The sequence below is a fragment of the Populus euphratica genome, unplaced genomic scaffold (assembly GCF_000495115.2).
Source record: "Populus euphratica unplaced genomic scaffold, PopEup_1.0 scaffold364.1, whole genome shotgun sequence".
NCBI lineage: Eukaryota > Viridiplantae > Streptophyta > Magnoliopsida > Malpighiales > Salicaceae > Populus > Populus euphratica.
Genome location: NW_011500254.1, coordinates 204895 through 228885, shown reverse-complemented (window position 1 = coordinate 228885; position 23991 = coordinate 204895). Strand labels below are relative to the sequence as shown.

The 23991-nt window shown below is 34.1% G+C and overlaps 2 protein-coding genes and 1 long non-coding RNA gene across 5 annotated transcripts; 1 reads left to right on the top strand and 2 right to left on the bottom strand.

Moving 5' to 3' along the window:
- The first annotated feature begins 6095 nt into the window (after positions 1–6095).
- Positions 6096–7373, top strand: LOC105112760 (stem-specific protein TSJT1-like). The gene is made up of 3 exons (XM_011008594.1): positions 6096–6427; positions 6530–6770; positions 6866–7373. Exons 1-3 carry the CDS (start codon positions 6216–6218, stop codon positions 7178–7180), a joined length of 768 nt encoding a protein of 255 aa, XP_011006896.1. The 5' UTR covers positions 6096–6215; the 3' UTR covers positions 7181–7373.
- Positions 7374–7519: 146 nt separating this feature from the next.
- On the bottom strand, positions 7520–8414 carry LOC105112759 (uncharacterized). The gene is made up of 2 exons (XR_839823.1): positions 7751–8414; positions 7520–7696 (listed from the first exon to the last, which is right to left on the bottom strand). It is a non-coding gene; the product is annotated as an uncharacterized LOC105112759 (long non-coding RNA).
- A 919-nt stretch (positions 8415–9333) lies between these two features.
- On the bottom strand, positions 9334–20690 carry LOC105112758 (mediator of RNA polymerase II transcription subunit 16-like). 3 transcript variants are annotated; one of them, XM_011008591.1, is made up of 16 exons: positions 20048–20690; positions 18535–18603; positions 18213–18301; positions 17922–18034; positions 17601–17702; positions 17034–17124; positions 15921–16508; positions 14974–15592; positions 14738–14817; positions 14498–14580; positions 13529–13765; positions 12978–13149; positions 12202–12725; positions 11764–11940; positions 11226–11594; positions 9334–10176 (listed from the first exon to the last, which is right to left on the bottom strand). In XM_011008591.1, the coding sequence occupies exons 1-16, from the start codon at positions 20329–20331 to the stop codon at positions 10033–10035; spliced, it is 3741 nt and encodes a 1246-aa protein (XP_011006893.1). In that variant the 5' UTR covers positions 20332–20690; the 3' UTR covers positions 9334–10032. The 3 variants fall into 3 exon arrangements, with proteins under 3 accessions (XP_011006893.1, XP_011006895.1, XP_011006894.1); XM_011008593.1 differs by lacking the exons at positions 17922–18034; positions 20048–20690 and adding an exon at positions 19129–19287 and having other exon boundaries at positions 17034–17119; XM_011008592.1 differs by lacking the exons at positions 18535–18603; positions 20048–20690 and having other exon boundaries at positions 17034–17119.
- Between the last annotated feature and the right edge of the window lie 3301 nt (positions 20691–23991).

Here is a 23991-nt window from a genome sequence, read left to right as displayed (position 1 = left end):
AGAAAACCTAGAGATCCACGATAAACATGTATTTCGATAAAAGTATGAAAACTTGGAAAACGTTTTAAAGATACCTTATTAAAAGCTAGCCATTATGACATAATTTTAAGACCCATCATATCAATGCTTCACCTTTGAATCAATTGATATGGTACCCACTATTGAAGAATATCATCAATTACTACAAATACCTTATTTTGTATACATTGTCTGTTACTATAATCAGCACAACATGGCCATTCGAAGGATTTCAAAGCTTTTGAATACTAATGAAAAGATGGGTAAAGTAAAGGAGAAGTTAGGCGCTAGAAGTTAACATTAGAAGACATGAGAAGATTTATTCAATAAAAAGCTAAAAGACCAAGATGGCTTACTAACAGGACTCAGATATTGGTATTAGGTATTTTTAGACTACTGTTATTTCTCTCAGCATCAAGTTTGATTAATCTTAAACTATGTGTTGTTGTGTATAGTTTTTATGTATTTGGATGGTTAGTCACATCATCATGTGATAATTAATATTTAGATTACATTAGTAGGTGAACCAAAAACCTTTATAGGAGTTTATAAATATTAATTGGTGATTATTTACAAAAGAAAAGTGGATTGAGCTATTCCATAAAATTATTGACCACTTTATTTACATGGAAAGCAATTTGGTCAAGTTCAAAATCATATATGGATTATTGTGGACAACAATTATATGTTCATTTGATTAGGGCAATTGGATATTTTAATCTTGTGCCTTTTATGTTGCGCGGAAATTGGGGTAATAATAATGTCTTTCAAGAGCTACGGACCTTGCTCAATTGTGAGGTAGTCATAAATATATGACCTTGTTTGTTATGTTGAAACAAATTAAACAGGACTAGATGACTTGAGGATTGGTTGAACAAGTAGTGCTCGAGTATGGACCTTTGATTTCTGAATTTTTCATGTAATGGTTCTAAAATAGAGTGAGCAATTGCTTACCTTATATCATAATTAGGATGGCTACATTAAATTCCATTAAAATGAAAATAAATGTTAAAAGGCTATAAAAGATAGACATTTCAGGCATGGATGAAAAAATTGAGTTAGAAAGTAAAAAGAGAAAGTTAGGTGAAGAAGATAAAAATGTTACCATAGAGTAATTATGGTTCAAGTGCCAAAAGCTAGAGGTTGACATGGGAGTGGGAAAACTACCTAGAGTTCAGGCTAAAGAAGAATTAGAAATTATAAGGGAAAAGATGAAGATACTAAAGAACAAACTCGATGAAGCATAAAATGTTAATAATGAGATTTAAAAAGCAAATTGTTTTACCATAAAAGAATAAGTCAACTCATAACACTATAAAAGCATGTTCATAGTGATGTAACCAAGCTTAAAAGAAACAATGAAGAACTTCAATGCCAATAATAAGAGCAACTAAAGTACTAGATGGACCTCACTGATGTCTTGATTAAGGCTAATTATACAAATTTAGTAAATCTAAAACATATAATTAGCTAAGTAATAGGTGCATCTATAATATCTAATAGACTGCAAGTCCTTGCTCACCACATTGCCAATTAAGAGCTATGATATAGATCCAAGATTTCAGGATCTACCTAGCATAATGTCAAGATTTTTTAGAATAAATATATAAATGTGGTAGAGTTTATAAAGTGTATGGTCATGAGTAGTCAATTTTATTAGTTAACTATTTTTATATATTTTCATACTTTTTAACATATTAGATGTTAAGTATTTTCCTCTCAAAACATATGGGTTAATAATTAAATTTTATTTTCATATTTTAAGAAGAAAAAAGGTAACAAATCATCTTCCAAAAATATATGGATATTATATTAAATTATTTCTGACATCTTTAAATGAATGAAAGTTTTCAAGTTTTATTCTTAAAATAAATGGATTAATATGTTTTAATAGTTTAATTTTATGAATCGATATATATCAAAAATACTCTCTTGCGATGAAGTTTGAATAATGATTATGTCAAAATCAGAAAAGAAAGTTTGCCCTCTAAAAGACTATAAATTAGAAATAACTCTTAAATAATATTGATAATTTTTACAACCTTTGTCATCCATTTTATTATCTAATTTTTGGTATGCATATTCATGTGTTCATTCATTCATTAACAAATGATAAAACATATCTCATCCTTAAAATGTCAAATTTTCTTTTGTGTACTTATAACATTAGAATGAGAATAAGAATAGAGAAAAAAAAATTCTCCAAGTGAAAAATTACCATAAGAAAATAAAACAGATAAGGAGTAAGATATATAAGCTCACTAGTTTGCTTTAGCATGCCTATAAATAAGGCATTTAGGAAAGGAACCTCCAAAAAGAATGCTTTAGAAATACATACTTAACAACACATTTGCATAGCTCCTATAACATCAAAAATACCATCAAGCCTTCACCCAAGTTAGATGGGGAGTACTTAATTGAAGGTTGTAATCAATGTTGGGTTTCTTGGAATGTCATTGGATATCTAATTCCTGAAAGCTCATTATTCTCTATTAGTGTTACCACTTTATCAACAAGCAGCAATACCCTACTCTATAGTTAACCACCTTACCCATGTCGGTACAAGCTAAAGGAGAAATGTGATTATCATCTAATGATGATAGGCTATAGCATTGTGACTTACAATGCATTAAGAAATGGGATGAGTTGCTTAGTAAATATAGGTTGTTAGCTTTTGAATGAGACTTAAATTTACCTAATATAAATATCAACACTCTTCCAAATCATATAGGCTAAAATAATAGGAGTGTGAATATATTGGTATTTGAAGATACAATGATTAATCATGATAAAACAGTTATAAAGATATCAATAACAACATTGTTTGATATATTGAAATTCACCGGCTATGTTAGCAATATGAAAAAAACATAATATAAACTGCATACAAAATATTTAAGTTAGGGGCATGATATTGATGATTGTGAAAAGTTCCATCAATAGGTTTAGATCTTAATAATGCTTAGTGCCCTTATGACTAATAAATATAAAGAAGCATGAGAGATTGGTATATTATCTATTGAAAAGGTAGAGTTTACTTCTTATCGATGCCCATCTTACAAGAATGGCCCACCCAAGTTGATATTATCATAATCAAGTACAAGGATTATATGATTGCTAAGATTTTGAATGATATTGGGTCATCTATTAATATCCTTCTAAAGTGTATATTTGAAAGGTTGTCGGTTGAGGTGTCTCATATGCAATCTAGTAAGATGATAGCTTAAGTTTATAATTGGACACCAAAGTAGGTTAATGGTGATATTGAAATTGTTTTGGAGATTGAACCTCAACAATTCCAAATCACTTTACAAGTGAAAGACACCCAACCAAACTATAATATGTTGTTGAAAAGAACTTGGATTCATTTGCCATGAGCTATCATATTTTTTTTACATTAGAGGTTTAAATATATTGCAAATAGAAGATTAGTTATCATGAAGATTGAGGAAACCTTGATAGTAATGAAGAATATGACAGTGTTATGCATTGAATTATTAGGTGTTAAAAATATGGATCTGTATACTTTTGATGTTACCAATATAGGCCTAATTCCAGACAATAAGATAAAAAATATTGTGCATTATCTAAAACTACAAGGTTGGCTACAAAATGCATGGTCAAGCATGACATACTACCTGTTCTTATATTAGAAATTGGGCTACTAGAAAGGGTATACATTATATGAAGTTAAAGGATACAGATTAATGTTTTGGTTTAGGTATTAAACCTAACTATAAGGACTATCAGAGGATGATGAAGTTAAAAGGGGAGAAAAGAATAACTTGGATGAAGGAGCATGAACCTAATGATAAAAAGATGTATATTCTTTATATTCACGACACCTTTCCCCTCTATATACATTATTAATCGATCAAAAAAAGATATGAGTTTAATCAAATGATTCAAGATATAACAGTTAGCACTTCATCAGAATATGATACCAAAAATATAGTGAAGTTTCGTGTAGCTACCTCAACAAATATCAACTCTCTCATAACTAACCATCAGTGCATTGAGTGAAGAAATAGATATAACTTCACTTATCAGAAAATATTCAAATGTTGAGAAACTTAATAATTGGTTCACCAAATAAATCTCTATTATTTTTAAGTAGTTTTTTTACACAGTTGTATTTTTAATAAATCTGGCTAATAATGCTGGAAATAACTTTTTTTATTAGCTTAAGTTTTATTCATTTAATATTAATAAAAGTTTATGCAATTAATTTCTTTGCACATCTTGTTTGCTTTCTTTCTTTTCTTTCTTTTTATTTGCACTACATGTTTATAGAAATATTCAAAATGACCATTATCTAAACATATAAAATAATTACTTTAAAAATATTTGGCTGAATTTCAATGAAAATTTAATTGCAATTGATAAAAAAAAACAGGATGAGCAAAATATACATGAGTTTACTAAATTAATAAAAAAAACTCGATTATAATAAGAAGACATGAGGGCAATCCAAGTTGATGGGTCTCAAGTTAGATATTTTTAAATAGTAGAGTTGACAATAAAGAATATGAGAACCAAAAGTAGAAAAGGATTTAAAACCAAAATGGTAGTTACCTCCAAGACTATTTGATTAAAGGATAGTTGACCTCCAATTAGGCTATTTGTTTAATGGATATAAGAGAAATTGCCTCCCAATAAAACTATGTTTTATTATATGGTTAGAAGGGTAGTTGTTCGCAATAAGACTATGTTTGTTTTATTTTTTTTTAGGGTGGTCATCTTTTAATGAAACTATTTAATTATTAGGGTAATTACATTTTAGTGAGACTATTTATTTGATTATTTGGTATAAGGATAGTCACCTATCGATAAAACTATGTTTGTTGTTTAGGATAATCATTTTCAATAAAACTATTTGATTATTAAGATAATCGTCTTTTAATGAGACTATTTATTTGATTATTTAATAATGAAGGTAGTCGTCTCCTGATAAGATTGTGTTTATTTTGATTACTTTGAAATTAGTTACCTCACGATGAGATTTATTTTGATTTTTGATTTTTGTAAGAGTAGTCTCCTCTCAATTAGACTTGTTTTGATTTTTAAAATTATTTTGAAGGTAGTCATCTTTTGAAGAGATTGTTTTATTTTTTTAAAAAAAATATATGGTGCTATTTATTTTTATAAACAAAATCAAAAGAAATTAAATTTTTCAATGACTTTATATTGTAATTATTGTATAGAAAAGGTAGTTATCATATACATTTTTTACCCCTATTTGTTTTTTATATTTTTTCAAAAATCATATTTTTTTAATTGAAATATAAATTACAAAATTATTTTTAAAAATATACCAATTAAAATAATAAAATAATAATAATAATAATACTTAAGCATTGTGATGTAACCCCTTGAGCCTACAATTATAACCATGAACTTAATAGAGTGAAATAATTTTTTTATTTAAATTTATATTTAATTTAATATAAAATTTAAAAAACAAAAAAAGAATCGAGATGCACGGGCCTATGCCCAGCACACCTGGGCATTGCAAGGAAGAGAATAAAAAAAACTAATTAAAGATTATTTCTCTTCTTTTAACCCAATGCTTGGGTTAATGTTCTTTCTCTTGATTTATTTTTTCCTTTCTTTATAATGACAAAATTAATTAGAGCTGTCAACCACCGGTCTGGGTTAGAGTTGCTTGACACAACTACCGGTCTGGTTTGGAGCTGGTTGATTCAGACGCAATCCAGACATGACACGCGTTTTTTAGCCACTTGCCTCATTTTGCCGACTCATTTCTCTGTCGGCGTCAGCTCACCTTATCTGGATAAGACAAAGACCCATTCCCTCGTTTCATAAATTTTTTATACTATGTGCTCGTGTAAAAAGAGCGTCACCAGCCGCACCGGTCACATGCTCTTCCTCAGTTAAATCATTGAATATTCTTAGTGCAAAATTTAAGGAAAGGATTATCTTTTTATTTATCCATTTAACGAAAGTAGATATTTTTTGGAAAAACATTTGTGGGATCCACGAGTTTGGATAATGTTGCCACGCTATGCCACACATCACTCCCCTAGCACTATATATAGAGAATCAAGCCTCACTCATTTTCCACCATTAGCATCCTCTTGAGATTCCCATCATTGTTATTTTTCTGCTTTCAATCTCATTGTTTAAAAAGATTTCTGGGTTTTTTTTAGCATTTAAGGGTACCTAGGAAGAGAGAGATGTTGGCAATATTCAACAAAGGGTTAGTGAATCCACCCCAGGAGCTGTACAGCCCAGCTTCCTTATGTTCGTCGAGAAAACCAAAGCTTCCTGAGGAGATTGTGAAGGATTTTGTCTCTGCTAATCCTCCTAATGCTTTCTCGCTGAGCTTTGGAGATGCTGCACTGCTTGCTTATATTCAACCAGGAAATTCTTACCCCAGACACCAGAGGTAAATTATTACATATCGATCTGATCTTCAGTCTTCACTCTTTGTTTTTGTCTAGTTTAATGCAGCCCGTGTGAACTGATCTTGAACATAACGGATTTGCAGGCTGCTCTGTGGACTGGATGGCATATACTGCATTTTCTTGGGGAGCCTGAACAACCTCTGCAGTCTCAATAAACAGTATGGGCTATCAAAGTGCACCAACGAGGCTATGTTTATCATTGAAGCATATCGTACCCTCCGTGACCGTGGCCCATATCCAGCTCACAAGGTTCTTCAGGATCTGGATGGCAGGTTTGGATTTGTGGTCTACGATACCAAGGCTGGACAGGTGTTCGCTGCACTGGTAAGCTTAAGCCTAGAAACTCTTAAAGAACGGATGAAATTATGTTTAATGACTGTGGAAAATGGGAATTAATTTTGCATGCGTTTGTAATGCAGGGTGAAAAAGAAGGTGTTGGGCTATTCTGGGGTATTGCAGCTGATGGGTCAGTGGTGATTTCTGACAACTTGGAGGTGATAAAAGGAAGCTGTGCTAAATCATTTGCTCCATTTCCATCAGGGTGCATGTTCCACAGTGAACAGGGCTTGACGAGCTTTGAGCATCCAAGCAGCAAAATGAAAGCGATGCCGAGGATTGACAGTGAAGGAGCAATGTGTGGGGCTAGCTTCAAGGTTGATGTTCACTCTAGGATTAGCAGCATGCCTCGTGTTGGAAGTGAAGCCAACTGGGCTTTGGGAGGTTCAACAGCCTAACTAATCAAAGACTGCAGTGATTTTTAGATTGATTTTGAATTCTCAGTTTTCTTGTTTCCAGCTTCCTGTACATGTTCCTTATCCTTGATTTGCTTCCATCATCGGCTTTTATTGAGAAAATTTGTTTAAAGCTTTGTTGCATTTTGTATTTTCAGTTTTCATGTTTATATTACCGACGTGCTGTGTTTCTCAACTTTTTCTCTCATGCAAACATTATAATCAAATCTTAAATCCATTCAGAAGCAATCTTCACGTATTTTATGCCTAGGCATCACCTAGGTTACAATTCGTGCATAGTGGATCGTGTACTTGAAGCAGATTATTAATGAATGCCAAAGATCCAATCTAAAATCATTAGATTCACTGATTCGAAAGCCTAACTAGCTTTAATGATACAGGTAGAGTTTCATGAATCACGATAAAATGAGTTCAGTATCTCAAAACTGAAAAACGCCATGGCTGAATTCTTATTATCACAGTAAATGCTTGCAAAAGATGTTTTATATATCAGCACTCCTCCCCCAATCCTGGAATCATCTTACTTGCAAAAGATGTTTTATATATCAGCACTCCTCCCCCAATCCTGGAATCATCTTACAGTAATCCATCTGGCCTTGCTCCTGGGAATGGAGAGATTAGTAGTGAAGCACAGCAGCAAGTCATTGAAGCAGCTGCAAGACGGGACAAAAAATAGTCCACGAAGGTAGTTGAACAAGGGCTTTCTGTATAAATTGATGAATGGACATATTAACACATTTTGCTCCGTGGACTCCTCACAACACAGAAAACAGATAAGGATTCATGTCTTCGAATATCTGCAACAAGTGAGAGATCCAACGAGTATGCAAGGATTAATAATAGCAGCAATTAGATCATGCATTAAACCTGAACTGTCCACATATGATGAACTGGAGGTGACTAGTTGAACAAGATAACTAATCTAACGCTAGATTCAGATCTCATATTCAATGTTTTACATGCACATGATTTACCAAGGATAGAAATTACTTCGGAAAAACAAAATCTCATTAGAAGCTAGATGCTAACAAATGCATTTCGATATATAATAAAGGCAGAAATACACATGCAGTGATTCCCAAATTTGGATAGGGCTAAAGAAGACCAACGATTCAATTTAACCTAATAGAACTTTTTGGTAATTTTTTCCAAATTGGCTGTTTGAATAACCATCTATTGAGCCACATATTTAGAGCATCGAGCAAAACAAAATTAATACTTCGAGAATAATTTTAGTAATACTGCGGGAGCTTACTTTTTATTTTTATAAAAAAATATCATAAAAATTTATAATATAAAAATAATAATAATATATTTTCAATATTAAATATTAATAATGATATTTTCTTTCAAAGTTATTAATTATTTTATTAATTATAATAAAAATAATAATATTTCTCACAGGTATTAGCTCAAGGACTACTTGATCTGCCCAACATTAAAGAGGCAGTCGAAGTGCCCAAGGATGGGCAGACTGCGTGCCAGGTGCCAGGTGGCTGCGGTCTAGGGCACGACCTGCCCACCACCATGCCTGCAGCCAAGCGCTAGATGTCAGCATCCCCAGTGAACACGCCTTCAACCTGGCACTTGAAGCTGTTGCCTACAGCTTCAGTTAACAGTAAAAGCTCTCACAATTCACAATGAAAGCATTCAAAAAGCTGCTGCAGTGTAGAACAATACAATTCACAATGAATTCTGTACTATAGTTAACCACTTATCAGTTTTAATTATAGTTAATATATAAAAATAAATTTATATTGGTATAATTTATAAATAAATTAATATAATTTAGAAATATAGAGTACATAAAAGACATGTTTCATATATAATATTTTTTATTTTTTATTTCTAAAATATTCATATAAAAAACTTCTAATTGCAAACTTATCCTACTAAGATATGTAAAACAAAAGTAAATACAATAAAACCTATTTCATATCTTCTTTTTTTCCGTCTTTTCTGTCCAATACAATAACCAAATAATTTTGAACCTACTTCATAAAAGTTTGAGCACTTGGAATTATCATCCATTTAAATTCAACTAAGAGTAGATAAAATTGTAATGCAAATACACGAAAAGCTCCCTCTCCTAAACCTCAAGTTTTGTACTCCTACATATAATGTTCAACCAATGCAACATTTGATAACTAATTCAAAATGCTACGGTTTATAAGCTTTCAGCTGTTACATACATCTTTTACATTAACAAGAAGGCAAGATCAACGACAACTTTTGTTCTGTTAAAAATAATTTAGTTTTTCTTAGATGAAGCTGCAACTTGAAACCATGGGATCCAAACTAAATGATGAATGTTGTACCTAGTAAACCTGGATCTGTTGTATTTACAAATAAAAATCCCTATCCTGATCAATTGTCATTATCTCTACTTGTATTTCATTATTAAGCATATGTTATGGAAGTAGTGGGAACCATCACTAATGGAGCTGCCCTGCAACATACCCCGAAGCCTTCCCATCCATCCTTCCAAAAATATTGCAGTCGAGCTGAATACCTTAAAATAAACACCAGATAGTTGATGCAGAGGAAATATGCGAAGTAGTTTTGCCTCCCCATCTTGGATCACGGTTGAATTTCCAATCTTGTAGGGCTACGGTCCTCTTTTTAACTTCCAAGCTCCAACCAGCAACTAGAAAAAGAAACACATCATATACTATCGAAAGGGTTTTATTTTTTCACCTACAAATGCCCCCAAGTCTGCATCATCTTCTGCTTAGCAGTCAAGAATCAGCTAAGTTACGCACGCACAGCCTTGAATTGATTGTCAAGAAATAGAAAGAGGCGCATCTAGTTAACATTTGTAATTGCAGTCTCATCTATACAACTCGAACCCATGTACCCCCACACATCGGACAGCCATAAGCCCAACGGCTGATCCACCAAGCCTCTCTTTCATTTTGGTTAGGTGCCGCAGCACCTGTGGAAGCAAATGCTGAAGTCTGCCGCAAACATCTTATACACTGCATTAATAGCAATGATGTTACGTAGAAACACATGCCGAGCAAGGAATGGAATTGGCAACAAAATAAACATAAGATTGGTGATATGGTAAAAGAAAAAAAAAAAAAGAGTATGGATAAAGTATGCTATCTCAGGTAGGAACATATTATGCAAGAAAAAGATACCTTGTCATAAGCTAAACAGTTCGTATGTTTCATTCCATAGAACCAGAATTAAATTAAAAAGAACGTCAGATCATTCCTATCTTATGAACCACAAAAACAAAAACCTAATGATCACCTCTTGACTCTTCATTCCCATGTCCAAGAAGAGATACAGGAGTACTACTCCTTCACTCACATTAAAGTGGGAACCGCGAGTGATTATCATGGTGGGTCCTACTTTTATGTGAGTTGGGGATTACCTCTCACGGATTATCTATGAGCATTTTTCAGCTGCCAATATCAATTCAACACCATCATATATCTCCAATGATGTCATTAATACCAAACCTCTAAAGAAACATCCATATTAGAGTGGATTTACAGACTATGCATGTCCAATAATGATACATCATTAAAGATAAGAAAAAAGATGATGCAGAGGGATGATTGTTGGTTTCCTTAACAAAAGACGCACTTGGACAGAAATTAAATTGCACGATGCATTTACAGCCAACTAGATGTCTTCCACTTCATGCTTACCAAAGAAAGAGATTCATAACTCGAGGAATTCCTTGGTGGGACTATCCATGTACTATGAACACTCTTGGGTGCAGCGAACAGGATTAGGGTACAACTAAGTAGGTATTACAAGAAATTGAGTTTTAAGCACACTGTGGATATGGCAGTAACTAGGGCAGAGCAGGGGAATAACTTCTCATAGCTTGCCACAACTAAATTCAATTCAAGGCTTAATTGTGTTGAGTACCTTATTTGAGACACTCGACTTAAAACCTACCAATGACATAAAATTGAATTTTCTTTTGAATTCTGTGATCCTCCAGAACAAGAAGGCTGAATAGCAGAAAATTTCAAATCAGAAAGAGAGGAGAAAAATGGAGAGAGACCTTGTACCAAACACCTTCAAGACCAGTCTTCCACATCGCAGTAACAACATCTCTTCGAGATCCCATTATGCCAAGATAAGCTCCCAGGCCAACAGAAGTGTTCAAGCCAAAAGCTGCATCTCTTTCAGACAGTCTGCGCTTCCTTGGCCATAAGCCATGAGCACCGTAATAAACATCACAGTTTTCGAGTGAGCTGAAATCAAGTGGATCTGAGTTAAGCTTCAGAGTATCATCTGAACCCATATCCTCAGCATCAGACCAGGGTCCACCAAACATGTTGCGCCTGTGCCACTCTTCAGATGGAGGGTGGAGTTCTAACTCTCGTAGTAACAGACCAGCAGCATCTGCACCTCTAGGCCGTGGCATGTTCTGTGGATTTCATAACAAAATTTAACATAAAGTCAACAAAACAGTCGTGTTTTCAAGAAAGGGAAGAAAGAAAAGCATGGGGAGGTTTATCCATATGAAAAAGGGAAAAAAAAATTACTTTGAAACCTCCTTAGGGTCATTTACAAGATTAAATCATAAGCATGGATACCTGCATATGTGGGCCAAGAGATGCTTCTACAACCTCTGGCAATACTGTATAATTGCCATCAATATAATGCAACCGCACTTGGATATTGCTACTTCCTACTTGAGAAACTGGCAATGGGTGTGCCAGAGTTGCTGTTCGCCGACAAAGATCCATGAGAATGCGGAAAAGGACCTTCACCTGCACGAGGCAATGAATGAGCCTTTATCTGAATCTAGGGCACAAGGGCACCTCTGCTGATTGATTAATTAATTCCTTAACCAATAGAATTATCAGAAGCTTTTTGGATGCCCAAAGCAGTGATTGTCATGGAAGTTAAGCAGCCTTTTCTCCATTCGTACACCAGAAAGAATATATTTAGCCAGACAGACAACCAAAAATCTAATGAAGATTGTTCATAACATGTGAAGCCTAGAAGGAATTAAGAGCACCAGTATGTACCTCTTCAAAACTGTATCCTTGGCCGGCATTGCCACTGCCTACTCTGTGCCTCCCAGCAGGTCCATCTTCGACTGGTTTAGCTCCAGGCATTACTTGACCACCTTGAACTGTCTGACCTTCATCAGACCTGACCATCGCTGGTGCTGGCTTTGAAGAAACAGTGTTGATCTCCTCCACTTTGCCAGGAGCACCAGACTGAGGTTTTTGCACATTTGTATCAGTTGAATTTCTCTGTGCACTTCCGACAAAGCGAGGAAGTTGAGTTCGCCGAAAGAAAAAACAGAAAAGCAGGAGCTGGCATAATCTGCGGAGGAAATGGCAGTCACCAATGAGCCTAACTGCTGGAGTTCCAGGAAAAGTTCCAGTGTTAATGCTTATCGGCATAACGGAAGATGGACCACTTATGGGATTCGGTGTTGAACCGGTCACTCCATCAGTCGTGCTACTAATCTTAGCAATGGCACCTTGAACCCAAGCTTGCATCTGAGTGCTTCCAGTGGAACTTGTAGAGCCATTTTGACCACCTGAAGAAAATGTAATAAAAAACAGTGTTGATCACAATAACCCACATAGAGCAGAAGAGAGAAGAAATATACAAGATCTTCTGGAGACATTATTCCCCCAGCAACTGTGGCAGTAACCTCTTAATCAGTAAAGATGAAATCGCAGGCACTTCACCAGCTTTTGATGTCAACACCGCATAACTTTAGTAAACACAAATTATTGAATAAAGGTCTCCCCTTTATGTATCAGAACACTAGACACTGCATACTGACCCTGACTTGGCGCAGGAGATGCTGAACTTTGAGTAGGACTAGTCACCATATTGCGGTTACTGCATGTGCCTGCTGTAACAGCATGACTAGCCAGTGTGCGACAGAAACTTGCATAACGCCGTAGACGTGTGATAAAATGTGAAGCTAGATCAAGAACTGCATCAACATAAGCCTGCATGAAATTCTCATGGTTAGAGAAAATCATCAAATCAGTAAACCTGCATCAACATAGGACAGATGTTTGAGCTGACTGAAGGCAGGGAAATATTCAACAAGCACAATCTGAGAGCTTGGATACAGCAAACTGGCAAGCCTAGAAGGTGACAAATATATTGTTGGTTCAGGAATCAGATTCTAGGCCATAAAAGGCCATTGTATGGCCCAAGCAATGCAACCATCATTAACACATTGAAATTATCAGGTTTATCATTAGCATGTAGAAATATAAGCACCACATCGCATTGGGGGTATCAGTAGATCTTCAGTACTACACTCACAACGTCAAAAGGAACCAAAATTTAACATGAGACAATAAAGAGATAAAAGCATACCTGAATACTCGGAACAAGGTTTGGCTCAACTGTCATTGCTTCAGGGTCGATGCCAGATAATGTCTCACCAGAAGCCTGCCATGGTTCAGGTACTAATGCTGAAGGATTTATCAAAGCTGACTCAATGCCTCTGCCCAACATATCAAGCAGCAACCTAGCTTGCATGTCAAGAACCATTGCCCTAACCTCCTGAGCATTTGTACCTTCCAGCAGTCTACATTTTATTCTGTCCAGACTCTGCATCATTAAAAAACACAAGTTTACCTTACCCAACCAGGGCATTCTAGAACCTGGGACAGGTAGTCACATGTGCTTTGAATTGTCACAACAAACTTAAAGGAAAAGGTACGTGTGCAATCAGTTAATTAAGAGAAATCAGAATTAAGGTATGTTAGCATATCTTGTTTCCTTATTTGATTGTGATTCAGTCTTGCGTGGCATTTTTGGGTCATAACGTGCCACAATAAACTGTGTGCTCATAACACATGTTACATGCCACACCTTATGTAAGAACATAGTTTATTTGGTTAGAAGCAGATGATCACTAAATGTAATTTTCATATTTGCAGCTTTGCATATTCCTCTTTTTTTCTGGTTTTAAGAACTCTAACTTGAGGATCCACAGAGGGCATAGTAAATTTCTAAGTTTCTACCCACCACAATTTCCACAACCCATTACATCCAGTCCACGTCAACTATTCTGCAAGTCCATTATTCTAGATGCCCTTGATCACTCCAGAAATTATAATTGATTTTGAAAAAGAAAAGGAAAGGGAAAATAAAGACTGCCATTGCAGACTATTTCCAAACAAATAACAAAAAGATTTTGACATGGGAAATTTCAGGCAAATGAACTGCAATTATAAAAATATTAGATGCCTTTGTTCAATATTGTCATTCCAATTATCATAATCATAGATTATCTTAAAAGAAATAGTGGTGCAATAGAAATAGTGCAGAAAAACATACAGGACCATACTGCTGTCTGTGCTGTGAAGTGGGAAGAGAATGAAAATCCGCATCCAAGACAGCAATCACACTGTTAAGTGAAACTGAAAGGAAACAAAGAACCAGATCAGCAGAGAATGTCACCCAAGTAATTGTGTTATTTGCAAGGAAATCTTAAATAGGAATCCTTGAAAAGACATTGTTCATCAATATATTTTCTTTTTCATAAACCACAATACCAGAGAATCTAATTATTCTTACCAATGCCATCCTCAGCAGCACTCTGTGTACAGCCAACAGCATCCCACCAATCAACTCCAACCAAAAGGCTCCACCAAAACCTGCTCTGGCAAAACTCAATATCAGTGTGACCATTTAGAGTGTCGAGATTATCTGCAAATTGAACCTTCATCTAATTTTTAGCCAAAGGAAATGTCCATAACCACTAATATGCGGACTTCCAAAGTATTTCCCAACAAATGACTCTTGCCACATACCTCTCAGCAATAGCACGTTCCCAGATTGCTGAGCTAGCCTTCACCTGACTGCTTGGAACAGCAGGAGGAAGAACACGAATTATCTTCAATACAGTGCGATCCTTACTAGTGTCATGCCAAACTGAAGCTGAGCAGCAGCTTGTGGAAGAGAAGGCAGGAGCAGCAATTGTAGATCCAACATTAATCTGGAGGTTGTCAACTAGTGTGAAGTTTGTCCCAGAGAAAATGTGAACTCCACCCCCTAGAAAAGCAACAGCAATCTCGCCACCATGAGCAGAATAAACAATTCGAGTAAGTGTTCTAACATCACTGGGCAGATCAGAGGGATCAAAGATGACTCTCTTTGTCTTCTCAGCACCAGAATCAGATGCCTTTCTCACATCAGAGATTGGTCCTGCAGCAGCTGGTTGGTAATTTTTGAAATCATTTGTTGGAGGTATGCTTGTATCCACTTTGGACACCCATACAGTTTGCATGGGTGCCTGCCCACCAAAACCAGAAGTGGGATTTCCAAATATTGGATGAAGAACTACAGGTTGAACAGATGATTCCCAGCGTTGCACCCTCCAACCTGTGATTAAAGGACCCTCATCTGGATCATAAGGGGACATATACTGTCCTGCGTGTGTAAAATCAGTTATTGACATATGGAATCCAGATAACTGTAGGCAGATAAAGGGATATTCAACCAAATCAAACCATGAAAGTTAGGCCTCACATCTCTTTCAACTGACTCAAACATGAAAGTTAGGCCTCGCATCTCTCTATTAGTACAAGGATAAATTTAAGTGGAGAAAGAAAGAGAGCCCAGGAAACAGTTGCACAAGCATAATCACACCAATCATATAAACATACACAAACACATACACACGCTAAAAGAGGAGTTCTTATGGAAAAACATGGAACTGGCAAAAACTAAAATTGCAAGTCAGAATACTGATTGGTACCCTCAACTATAACAACTGCAATCACGGAGCCACCACGAGTTGGATCAAAAGCAACAGCACTGACTCCAGAACCCCAGGTAGTAGTTGCTGCAGATTGAGCTGCGGCCTCAGGACTCACATATGCAGAAAAATTTGAAACTGGCGAACAATGTAGTGTGATGGTGTTTGTGAAATCTTCATCCATCTGCTTTTTCCCTTGCTTTACTTCAGACATCAGATGCTCTTGCAAGCTGAATAAATATGCAGCCAGAGGAGCAAAACCTGACCAATTGGGTGGCTTAACTGAAGGTGGGACCCCATCGCCAACACTTGCCATTGGAGTTGCTTGAAATCCATTTCCAGGGCCAGGAGTAACCTCCCAAACAACAACAGTTGAAGGATTGACAATTGGAACACCTGCAACATGCATTGCGCCACTGTCTGTTATAATAGCATCAGCAGCCATAATCCCACTAGGGCCAGCACCCAAGAGTCCTTTGCTCGTGCAAAACCACTTTGGTGGTGTATTATTCTGGCTACCAGACCAATGAAGTTGAACAGAACCCGATGAGAAAACAGAACAAACACAAAGGAAATTTGGCCATCGAACTGTAAGAAATTGAGAAAGCACGTCAGTGATGGTCTTGATGCTGTTACATCAGTCAGGTGGAAGTTTTCAACAGTGGAAAGAACAGATGACCAAAAGTATCATCACCATTTTTGCAATACTTAGCATTAGCAGCAGCCATCTAAAGGTTGTTAAAAGCACTAGTTCATTCGAATAAAAAAAAAATGGCAGATATTAAAATTTCTCACTTAAAAGTTTTTATGCTTGTCATTCGTTGCATCGTTCTAAAAGCATTCACGATACAGTAGTTAGCCATGGATGTAATTATGAATAAAAGCATTGCAGAAACTACAGCCAAATTACTATTCTAAATTTACAGCTATTCAAAAAAATCTGACCTGTTTTTCTCAAAGCAACAGCAAAATAATCTAACTCATTGGATGTAAAGTTGCTAGTCAAAAGGCATGGCCCCAATTTCACACATTACTTGTTAAAAATAGAACCAGTCCTAAAGCTCCCACATGAGCTTCTAAAAATGCTTACAAAGAGAAATCAAGCAAACAAACCTGAAGTTTGAGACTGCTGTGAAAGAAATTTTTCCTCAAAAGCTGACTTTGAGCTTGTGGAAGTACTAGACTTTGACGAAAGCCACCTGTACTGATTTTTTAAGAGAAGTCATACTACAATGAAAGTATAACCAAATACCAACACAACTTGAAAACAAACATAGATTAACCAAGAAACTGAAAAGCACAGATGAATACCAAATTACTACCACATATATGTTGTCAAAGAACCATCTCAACCCAATAGCTTAAGCTGTTGGATGAGGTCCCAAGATATGATTTATATTATTCTCTAACATACTCTCTCAAGTGAAAGCCCATTGGGCTTGAAACTTGGCTCACACTATCTTGTGCTTAATTTTTATCAAATAAATAGAGGTGATAAGATTCAAACTCGTGATCACTTGGTCATCAAAACGATAACATGTCAAAAAATCATTTCAACCCAATAGCTTAAGTTGTTAGATAAGGCCCTAAGATATGATTTATATTATTCTCTAACATATGCAAAGTGAAATACATGGATAATTTCAGAATCAGATAACAGAAAACATAATAACCACATACTGGAGAGACACCGGATAGCCATTTAGTAACAACTGCAATATCCTGCCGCCATTCATGCTCACACTGCCAACAGCTAGCATCGCGTACCAAATTAGATGGACCCTGTATGACAAGATAAAAAATAAGCAAGACAAGTTTTTAAAATTCTAAGCAAGTGGCATGCCATAAACACGGAGAAAGCAAAGAGTAAAAACCAATGCAGGGCCAGCCCAAAACTCTTGAGATGAGTAAAACATGAAAACCTTAGTTAAGCATTAGTGAGAGGAACAAGGCATCTTTTTATTATATATTTGGGTACAAAAATCCATCAAGTTAGCTTACTTGAGAAGGCTGAGTCCAGATAGTTGTCCTTCCATGGAAATTAGCAATTAATAATGCACGAGAGGAAGAAGTAGGGGACCATTCAATAAACTGAACAGAATCACGAGGAGAATCTGCCAAGGGATTCAATGCAATAGCTCGTGATTTAAGAAATTAGAGCCCAATACATGAGGGAACCAATATATCAATGGAAAATCTAACATAGAATAGGCGTATTTCTGCATACATAATAACTAATTAAAATTAAAAAATTGGAAGATAAGGTAAAAGATGCAAGGTGACTCAAAATACCTGCTATGACATTGAAAACAGCACATTCAGTTGGTCTCTCAGGGATAACAACATGAATGGGGATCCAAAACGGCGGGTTTGCGTTGGAGCTGCAAAAAAATATATAGTGAAAGATGATATCAAAATCTAAATTGATGAACACTAGCCACAAGCTTATTTTCCTATTAGAAGAACCCTAAATAGTAAACAATAACAAACATCGCTATGCTTTAACATTTGTTCTCAAGCACATTTGAAAGTTGTAAGCCTGATTAACAACTATGTCAAGCATATGCTCTCCTTATTAGACTGAAACACATTAGAAGTGCAAAAATCCACTGACCTTGGAATTCTAGCACAAGTTTCTGATGCACAAGCTATAGCATTCAACTTGCCACACCAAGCAACAGCACTGAAAAAACAAACGTTAAAATAAAAATTTGGCAAAGATCAATAAAAGAATTTTAATGTACAAGGAAAGATGCTTGAAATAGCGACACCTCATTTACTTTTAAGACAGCCATTACTAGAATCTCAATATCTATACTAGGAGTATCATATTCTAACAATCACGATTTCTCATATCAACTGCATTTGGCTACAGGTATGTGATGGTTGTAATGGCATCAGGTTTCAAGTTTAAAATAGATGAGAACAGCCATTGAATGTAAGAGTGATATACTATGGTAGCAACTAGTAAGGATGCATCAAAAAATCTCCAAGTGAAATCTACGATCTCCTCTTGCACTACCTTCTGTTCTACTTTTTCCCCCTGTGGCAGATTGTTTGGTGGCAATGCAAATAGTCCGCCTTATTTTCTGTGCTAAAAAATGTCATACTCACACTAGGCATCTCAGAAATAAAAAGATTAATCACCCTAATACAGGTGCAAAGATTGTGATTGTCGATATTTAACAACAGCCAACAGAAAGCTTATATCTAGCATACACTGAATAACTCGATGATATAGCTCTTAATTGACAGCACTTCATCAACTTCATTGTATCCTGTATACATCCACTAATCATTTGTAAAACTCTCTTTCTCTCTCCTGTTTTCTCAAACTTCATTTCTCGTTCATCCTAAACTCACTTCAACTTCCCACACTAGGTAGCATCAAAACCAACAAAATCAAAGCATAAATTAGTAATTCGAGGACTCCAGGAAATCTAAAGATTAGATGCAAAAACCATTAATGCCTAGAGATTAAAACAAATAAGAAACTCAAATTCCATAACATTTTGAAAAGTAAAATAACCAAAACCAAACATACTAAACTCAAATTGCAGAAGAGAAAACACAATTTCCACAAAAAGAACAGCCCACACTCCAATCAATTGACTAAAAATCATAACCTCCACCGAATTCCGCTTAAAATCAACAACTTCTTCTGCACACAAACACAATTCTCTTGAAGGACTGAATAAAAAAAAGTTGCACCATTGAAAAAAAAAAAAAACCTAACTTAACATAATCACACCACTGAAATTTTTGCAAAGGAATCTCAATCCCAACCATAAAAGAACCCATAATCGCACCATCTATGAGCTAAAAAAAACACCTCAAATCCCATCAAAATTCACTTGGAAAGCATAATCTTTATTCAAAAACAGAATTCATCCAAAATTCACTTCCAGAACTAGGAACTTGGTCATATTTCAAAAATACTTTGAAGAACCCTCAAAACTATCACACAAATCACTCCATTAGTCTAAAAGAAGCTCAAATTCCACTTAATAGAAGCCAGTCCAAACCCACAACGAATTTCAGTTAAAAAAGACAAATTCAAACCCTAAACAGCCAAAAATCAATCAAATTAGAATGAAAAACCCTGCTTTATCCATCAAGAACTTTACCTAAATTGGCGACAAAGCTCAGGCACACTCATTTTATGCTGCAACTGAGACCGTGGCTGTTTCAGCCTAATACAAAACACAGTAGTTGGACTCACTGCGTCCTCCTCCATTGGATCGTCGACTTTCTCACCAGCAACACCACTCTCTTCCTCACAACCACTACTGACAGGATCAGCCTTCCCCACTCCTCCACTACTAGCACCTCCACCACCTTCGGCAGGCGAAATCTCCGGCGCAGGCTGCTCCTCCTCCGTCGTCTCCTTGTTAGAAGAAGAAGAAGTCATTTTGAAAAATAAAAACCTAAACTTTAAATATACTACGAGAGGGAGAGAGATGAATTTCGTAAGTGATGGGTGTAAAAGTCGCAATTGAAGGCGACAGGTATGACTGACTGTTTAGAGAAAGATAAGGAGTGGGGTTACTGTTGGATTTTGAGGTTTTTTATTCTTATTTTCATGTTGGGTTTCGGCTATTTAGGGTAGAGATAAAGGAAAGGTGTGTTTTTTTCTAGGTTTCTTCCTTTCTTTGGTTCTTGCTTATGTCAGAAATCCTTACAGGTTGCCGGATGTGTTGAGAGAAGTGGGGTTCTTTTCATGATTTTGATTTGAGATGAAAAAGGAGGGGATGGTTTCTTTCATGTCAGCATATGGGAATTGTTTAGACTTTCTGCTGTGTCGTGTGCTTGGATTGAAATTGCGTGCTGGGATCGTCTGCTTCGATTGAGATGGTGTGCTGGATTGATTGGGTATTTTAGAATTCTTACACTATTTCATAAAAATTAAAAAATATTAGAAAAATGGTATGGTTTTATTATGTTAAAAATAGCGGTTGAACGTAATTGTTATTAGAAATAATGTTAGTTCAACAAACTAAGTCCCTCTCCATTTAAATAACAAGTATAAGAAGGCAGCTAAAAATTTTATGAAGATTCAACTGTTAATAAATAAGATTTAAGATCCATTACTCAAGAAATAATTGGTGATTAAATACATATTAAGCTTTATTTTAAATACATCTAGTATCATTAAAAAAAATTTAATAAAACTTTTATAAATATACCAAAAATATTATCAAACATGATCGCAATTTGTCAGGGGTTTTATCTAGGGGTAATTTAATATGTGTTTGAAAAAGTAATTGTATCTGTATTTTAAAAAAAATTAAATTTTTTTATTAAAAATTAGTTTTTTGTATGTTTTGGATCGTTTTAATACGCTGCTATTAAAAATAATTTTTTAAAAATAAAAAAATATTGTTTTGATGCATTTCAGCACAAAAAATACTTAGAATTAATTATGATTTCATTTGATATTTTTCTAAGAAGTAGTTAGAATCATCTTGTAAAGATTTTTCTAACAATAACGAGTATGTTAAAAATAGAACTCTGTATATCCTGGTGACTTATTCTTTATTTCTTTTATTTTATCTTATTTCTCTTTCCTGCAAGGTCACCTTTTTTTTATATTTTTTTCTTGGCTATTAATCTTGAATCTTATTTTTTAATTATTTGATTTTCATAAAAAAGTTTGATTGATTTTTGTTTAGATTAATAATTTGTAAAAGAAAACAATTGTTATGAGACGCAATCATTGTTCCAAGTAACAAAAATACATAAAAACAATATTTTAAAATGTAATTATACTGAAATTGTGTTATTTTTGAAGTATTTTTTTAACATGTGTTATTGTTCCAATCGTTGGCAAACAATGCTATTTTTTTATTAAAAAAAATCCAGATTGCTTTGGTTTGTTCGCTTTATTTGTTTACCAATTTCAATGCTTATGACATGACAAATCGCAAGGTGTGTGCATTGCAATTTGTTCATGGAGGAGTGTCGTGTATGGTTGTTGGCCTAGTTACAACTGTTCAAGTGCCGGCGTTATTATCAATCATCGGCAGAACTTGAATATCCCTCGGAATAGATTCACTGTGCACCAAGATAGAGAGTATGGTCCGCAGGGAACCGTTTGATGATGGTTGTGTTCTTCTCACAAAAAAAACTTTAAACCAGCAATTAAGTGTAGTTTGATATTTGCATAAGATTTATTAGTTATTAGGCTTAAAAAAAAAAGATTTTTCATATAGAAAGTATAGTAAAATAACTAAAATATTATTAAAATTAAAAAATTAAAACTAACATGCAAGGATACTTTTATCCTTTCACATTGGTTTTTTCATTATAAATAAAGTGGGATTAAAAAGTAATTTGATATTTTAATAAATATAATATATATTTTAGAAAAAATAGCAAATAAAAAATGCTCATGCCTTTCCGCCAGTGAGGGCGAGTCCTCCTACCAAAAAACATCATGGGTCATAGATGCAACGCAGCCCCCTTTTTTTAAGGGATGACAAGTGTGCTCGGTGGTGTTGCGATTGGTCGACGACAATCTTTTTTCTCTTCTTTACTTTTCTCTCTCCTCTTGGAAATCGTGCTACCCATGCAATATTATAGAGTTGTCTCTTGTTGTTTTGAGATTTCATTTTTTATTTTTTTTATTTTTTTTTTTATTTTTGAATTTTTTATAAAATTTTAATTTTTTAAATTACATTGTTCCATCTTAGTTTTTAATATTAATTTTTTCATTATAATCCTTTTTCTTTTGGTTTTTTTATGTTTTTTATTAAATTAATTTTTATTTTCAATTTCACTATTCAATCAAAAAAATTATTTTTATTTTTTATTTTTTATGTTCGTTTTTTTCAATTTGATTTTTCTTTTTAATTTCACTATTCCATCAAAAATAAAAATTATTTTTTATTTCCATTTCAATTCTTATTCTTGTATATGTTTTTTTTATCTTTTATATAATTAAAAAAATCAATTTCATCCTTTTAGTCGGTCGAGAATTGAACTTTTTGGTTTTTTTAGATGAAATGTTTTTTGTTTAATGATTTTGATCACAAGTTTGAAAAGTTAATTTAAATTGATATTTATTTTTAAAAAATACATTTTTTCTTTCCAGCTTTAATTAGTTGATATTAAGTGCATTGCACTTGCACATCACATGAAAGAAATGTTGTCATATAGCATGAATCTTGCAAAAGTCATGGTTTTGTGCTTGCAAGTTTGACTAGAAAAAAGGGAAAAAATAACATTATTAAATAAATTAAAAGAAAATTGCTTTTTACTATAGCATTCACATTCATGCTTAGCAGTTTTTGAAAATGTAAATATATTTTTGTTTTTTTTTAAATTAATTTTTTATTAAAAATTAATTTTTTTATATATTTTAGATCATTTTAATACGATAATTTCAAAAATAATTTTTTAAAAAATAAAAAATTATTTTAATATATTTTAATATAAAAAATACTTTAAAAAATAACTAAAATCATATTCTCAAACAGACTTTAACTAGTTTCTAAAATAAACAATCATGCTTCTTGAATAATTTTTATCAATCTACAACTTTCTTTTTATCTACTTGTCTTTTTGCCTTTTATCTTGTTGCTAAAAAACTCTTTGATTTACAAATATAAATAGATTTTACTAACAATAAGGCTTTCAACATTGCAATATATCCCTTTATTTTTTAAACGTTTTTACAAACTGGCTTCTTCAATCTATAAATACGTTATTTTAGAACTGTTATCATAAATTTGAGTTTTTTCATAGTTATTAAAAGTTTATTTAATTAGTAATTTTAAAATTAATTAAAATATATATAAACTAATATGAATATTCATATTAATAATAATAAAATAACATGTCAAGGCATATGCAGTAGCGGACACATTGATGGACAAAGCACGCACAGAGCTAAAAATGCTACACATAAATTTCTTCATATACGGAAACCTTTGTCATTAATACTGTAATATGATAGCAAGAGACAAGTTAACATGCATTTAAAAGTTGACTTAAACTCTTATGTCCAATATCCCTCCCTGCTCGCACTAGAGCTAAGCTTAGCAGGAAACAACGTTGTATTACCAAAAAT

Excerpts from the sequence above, each read along its gene's own strand:
- LOC105112758 (XM_011008591.1), bottom strand. The coding sequence starts at position 20,331 with ATGACTTCTTCTTCTTCTAACAAGGAGACGACGGAGGAGGAGCAGCCT. Across the intron at positions 18,302-18,534 it reads ACTTGTGCTAGAATTCCAAG|CTCCAACGCAAACCCGCCGT; the intron begins GTCAGTGGATTT and ends ATTTTTTTGCAG. Across the intron at positions 14,581-14,737 it reads TGCTGCTGAGGATGGCATTG|TTTCACTTAACAGTGTGATT; the intron begins GTAAGAATAATT and ends GTTTCCTTTCAG.
- LOC105112760 (XM_011008594.1), top strand. The coding sequence starts at position 6,216 with ATGTTGGCAATATTCAACAAAGGGTTAGTGAATCCACCCCAGGAGCTG. Across the intron at positions 6,428-6,529 it reads TCTTACCCCAGACACCAGAG|GCTGCTCTGTGGACTGGATG; the intron begins GTAAATTATTAC and ends ACGGATTTGCAG. Across the intron at positions 6,771-6,865 it reads GACAGGTGTTCGCTGCACTG|GGTGAAAAAGAAGGTGTTGG; the intron begins GTAAGCTTAAGC and ends TTTGTAATGCAG.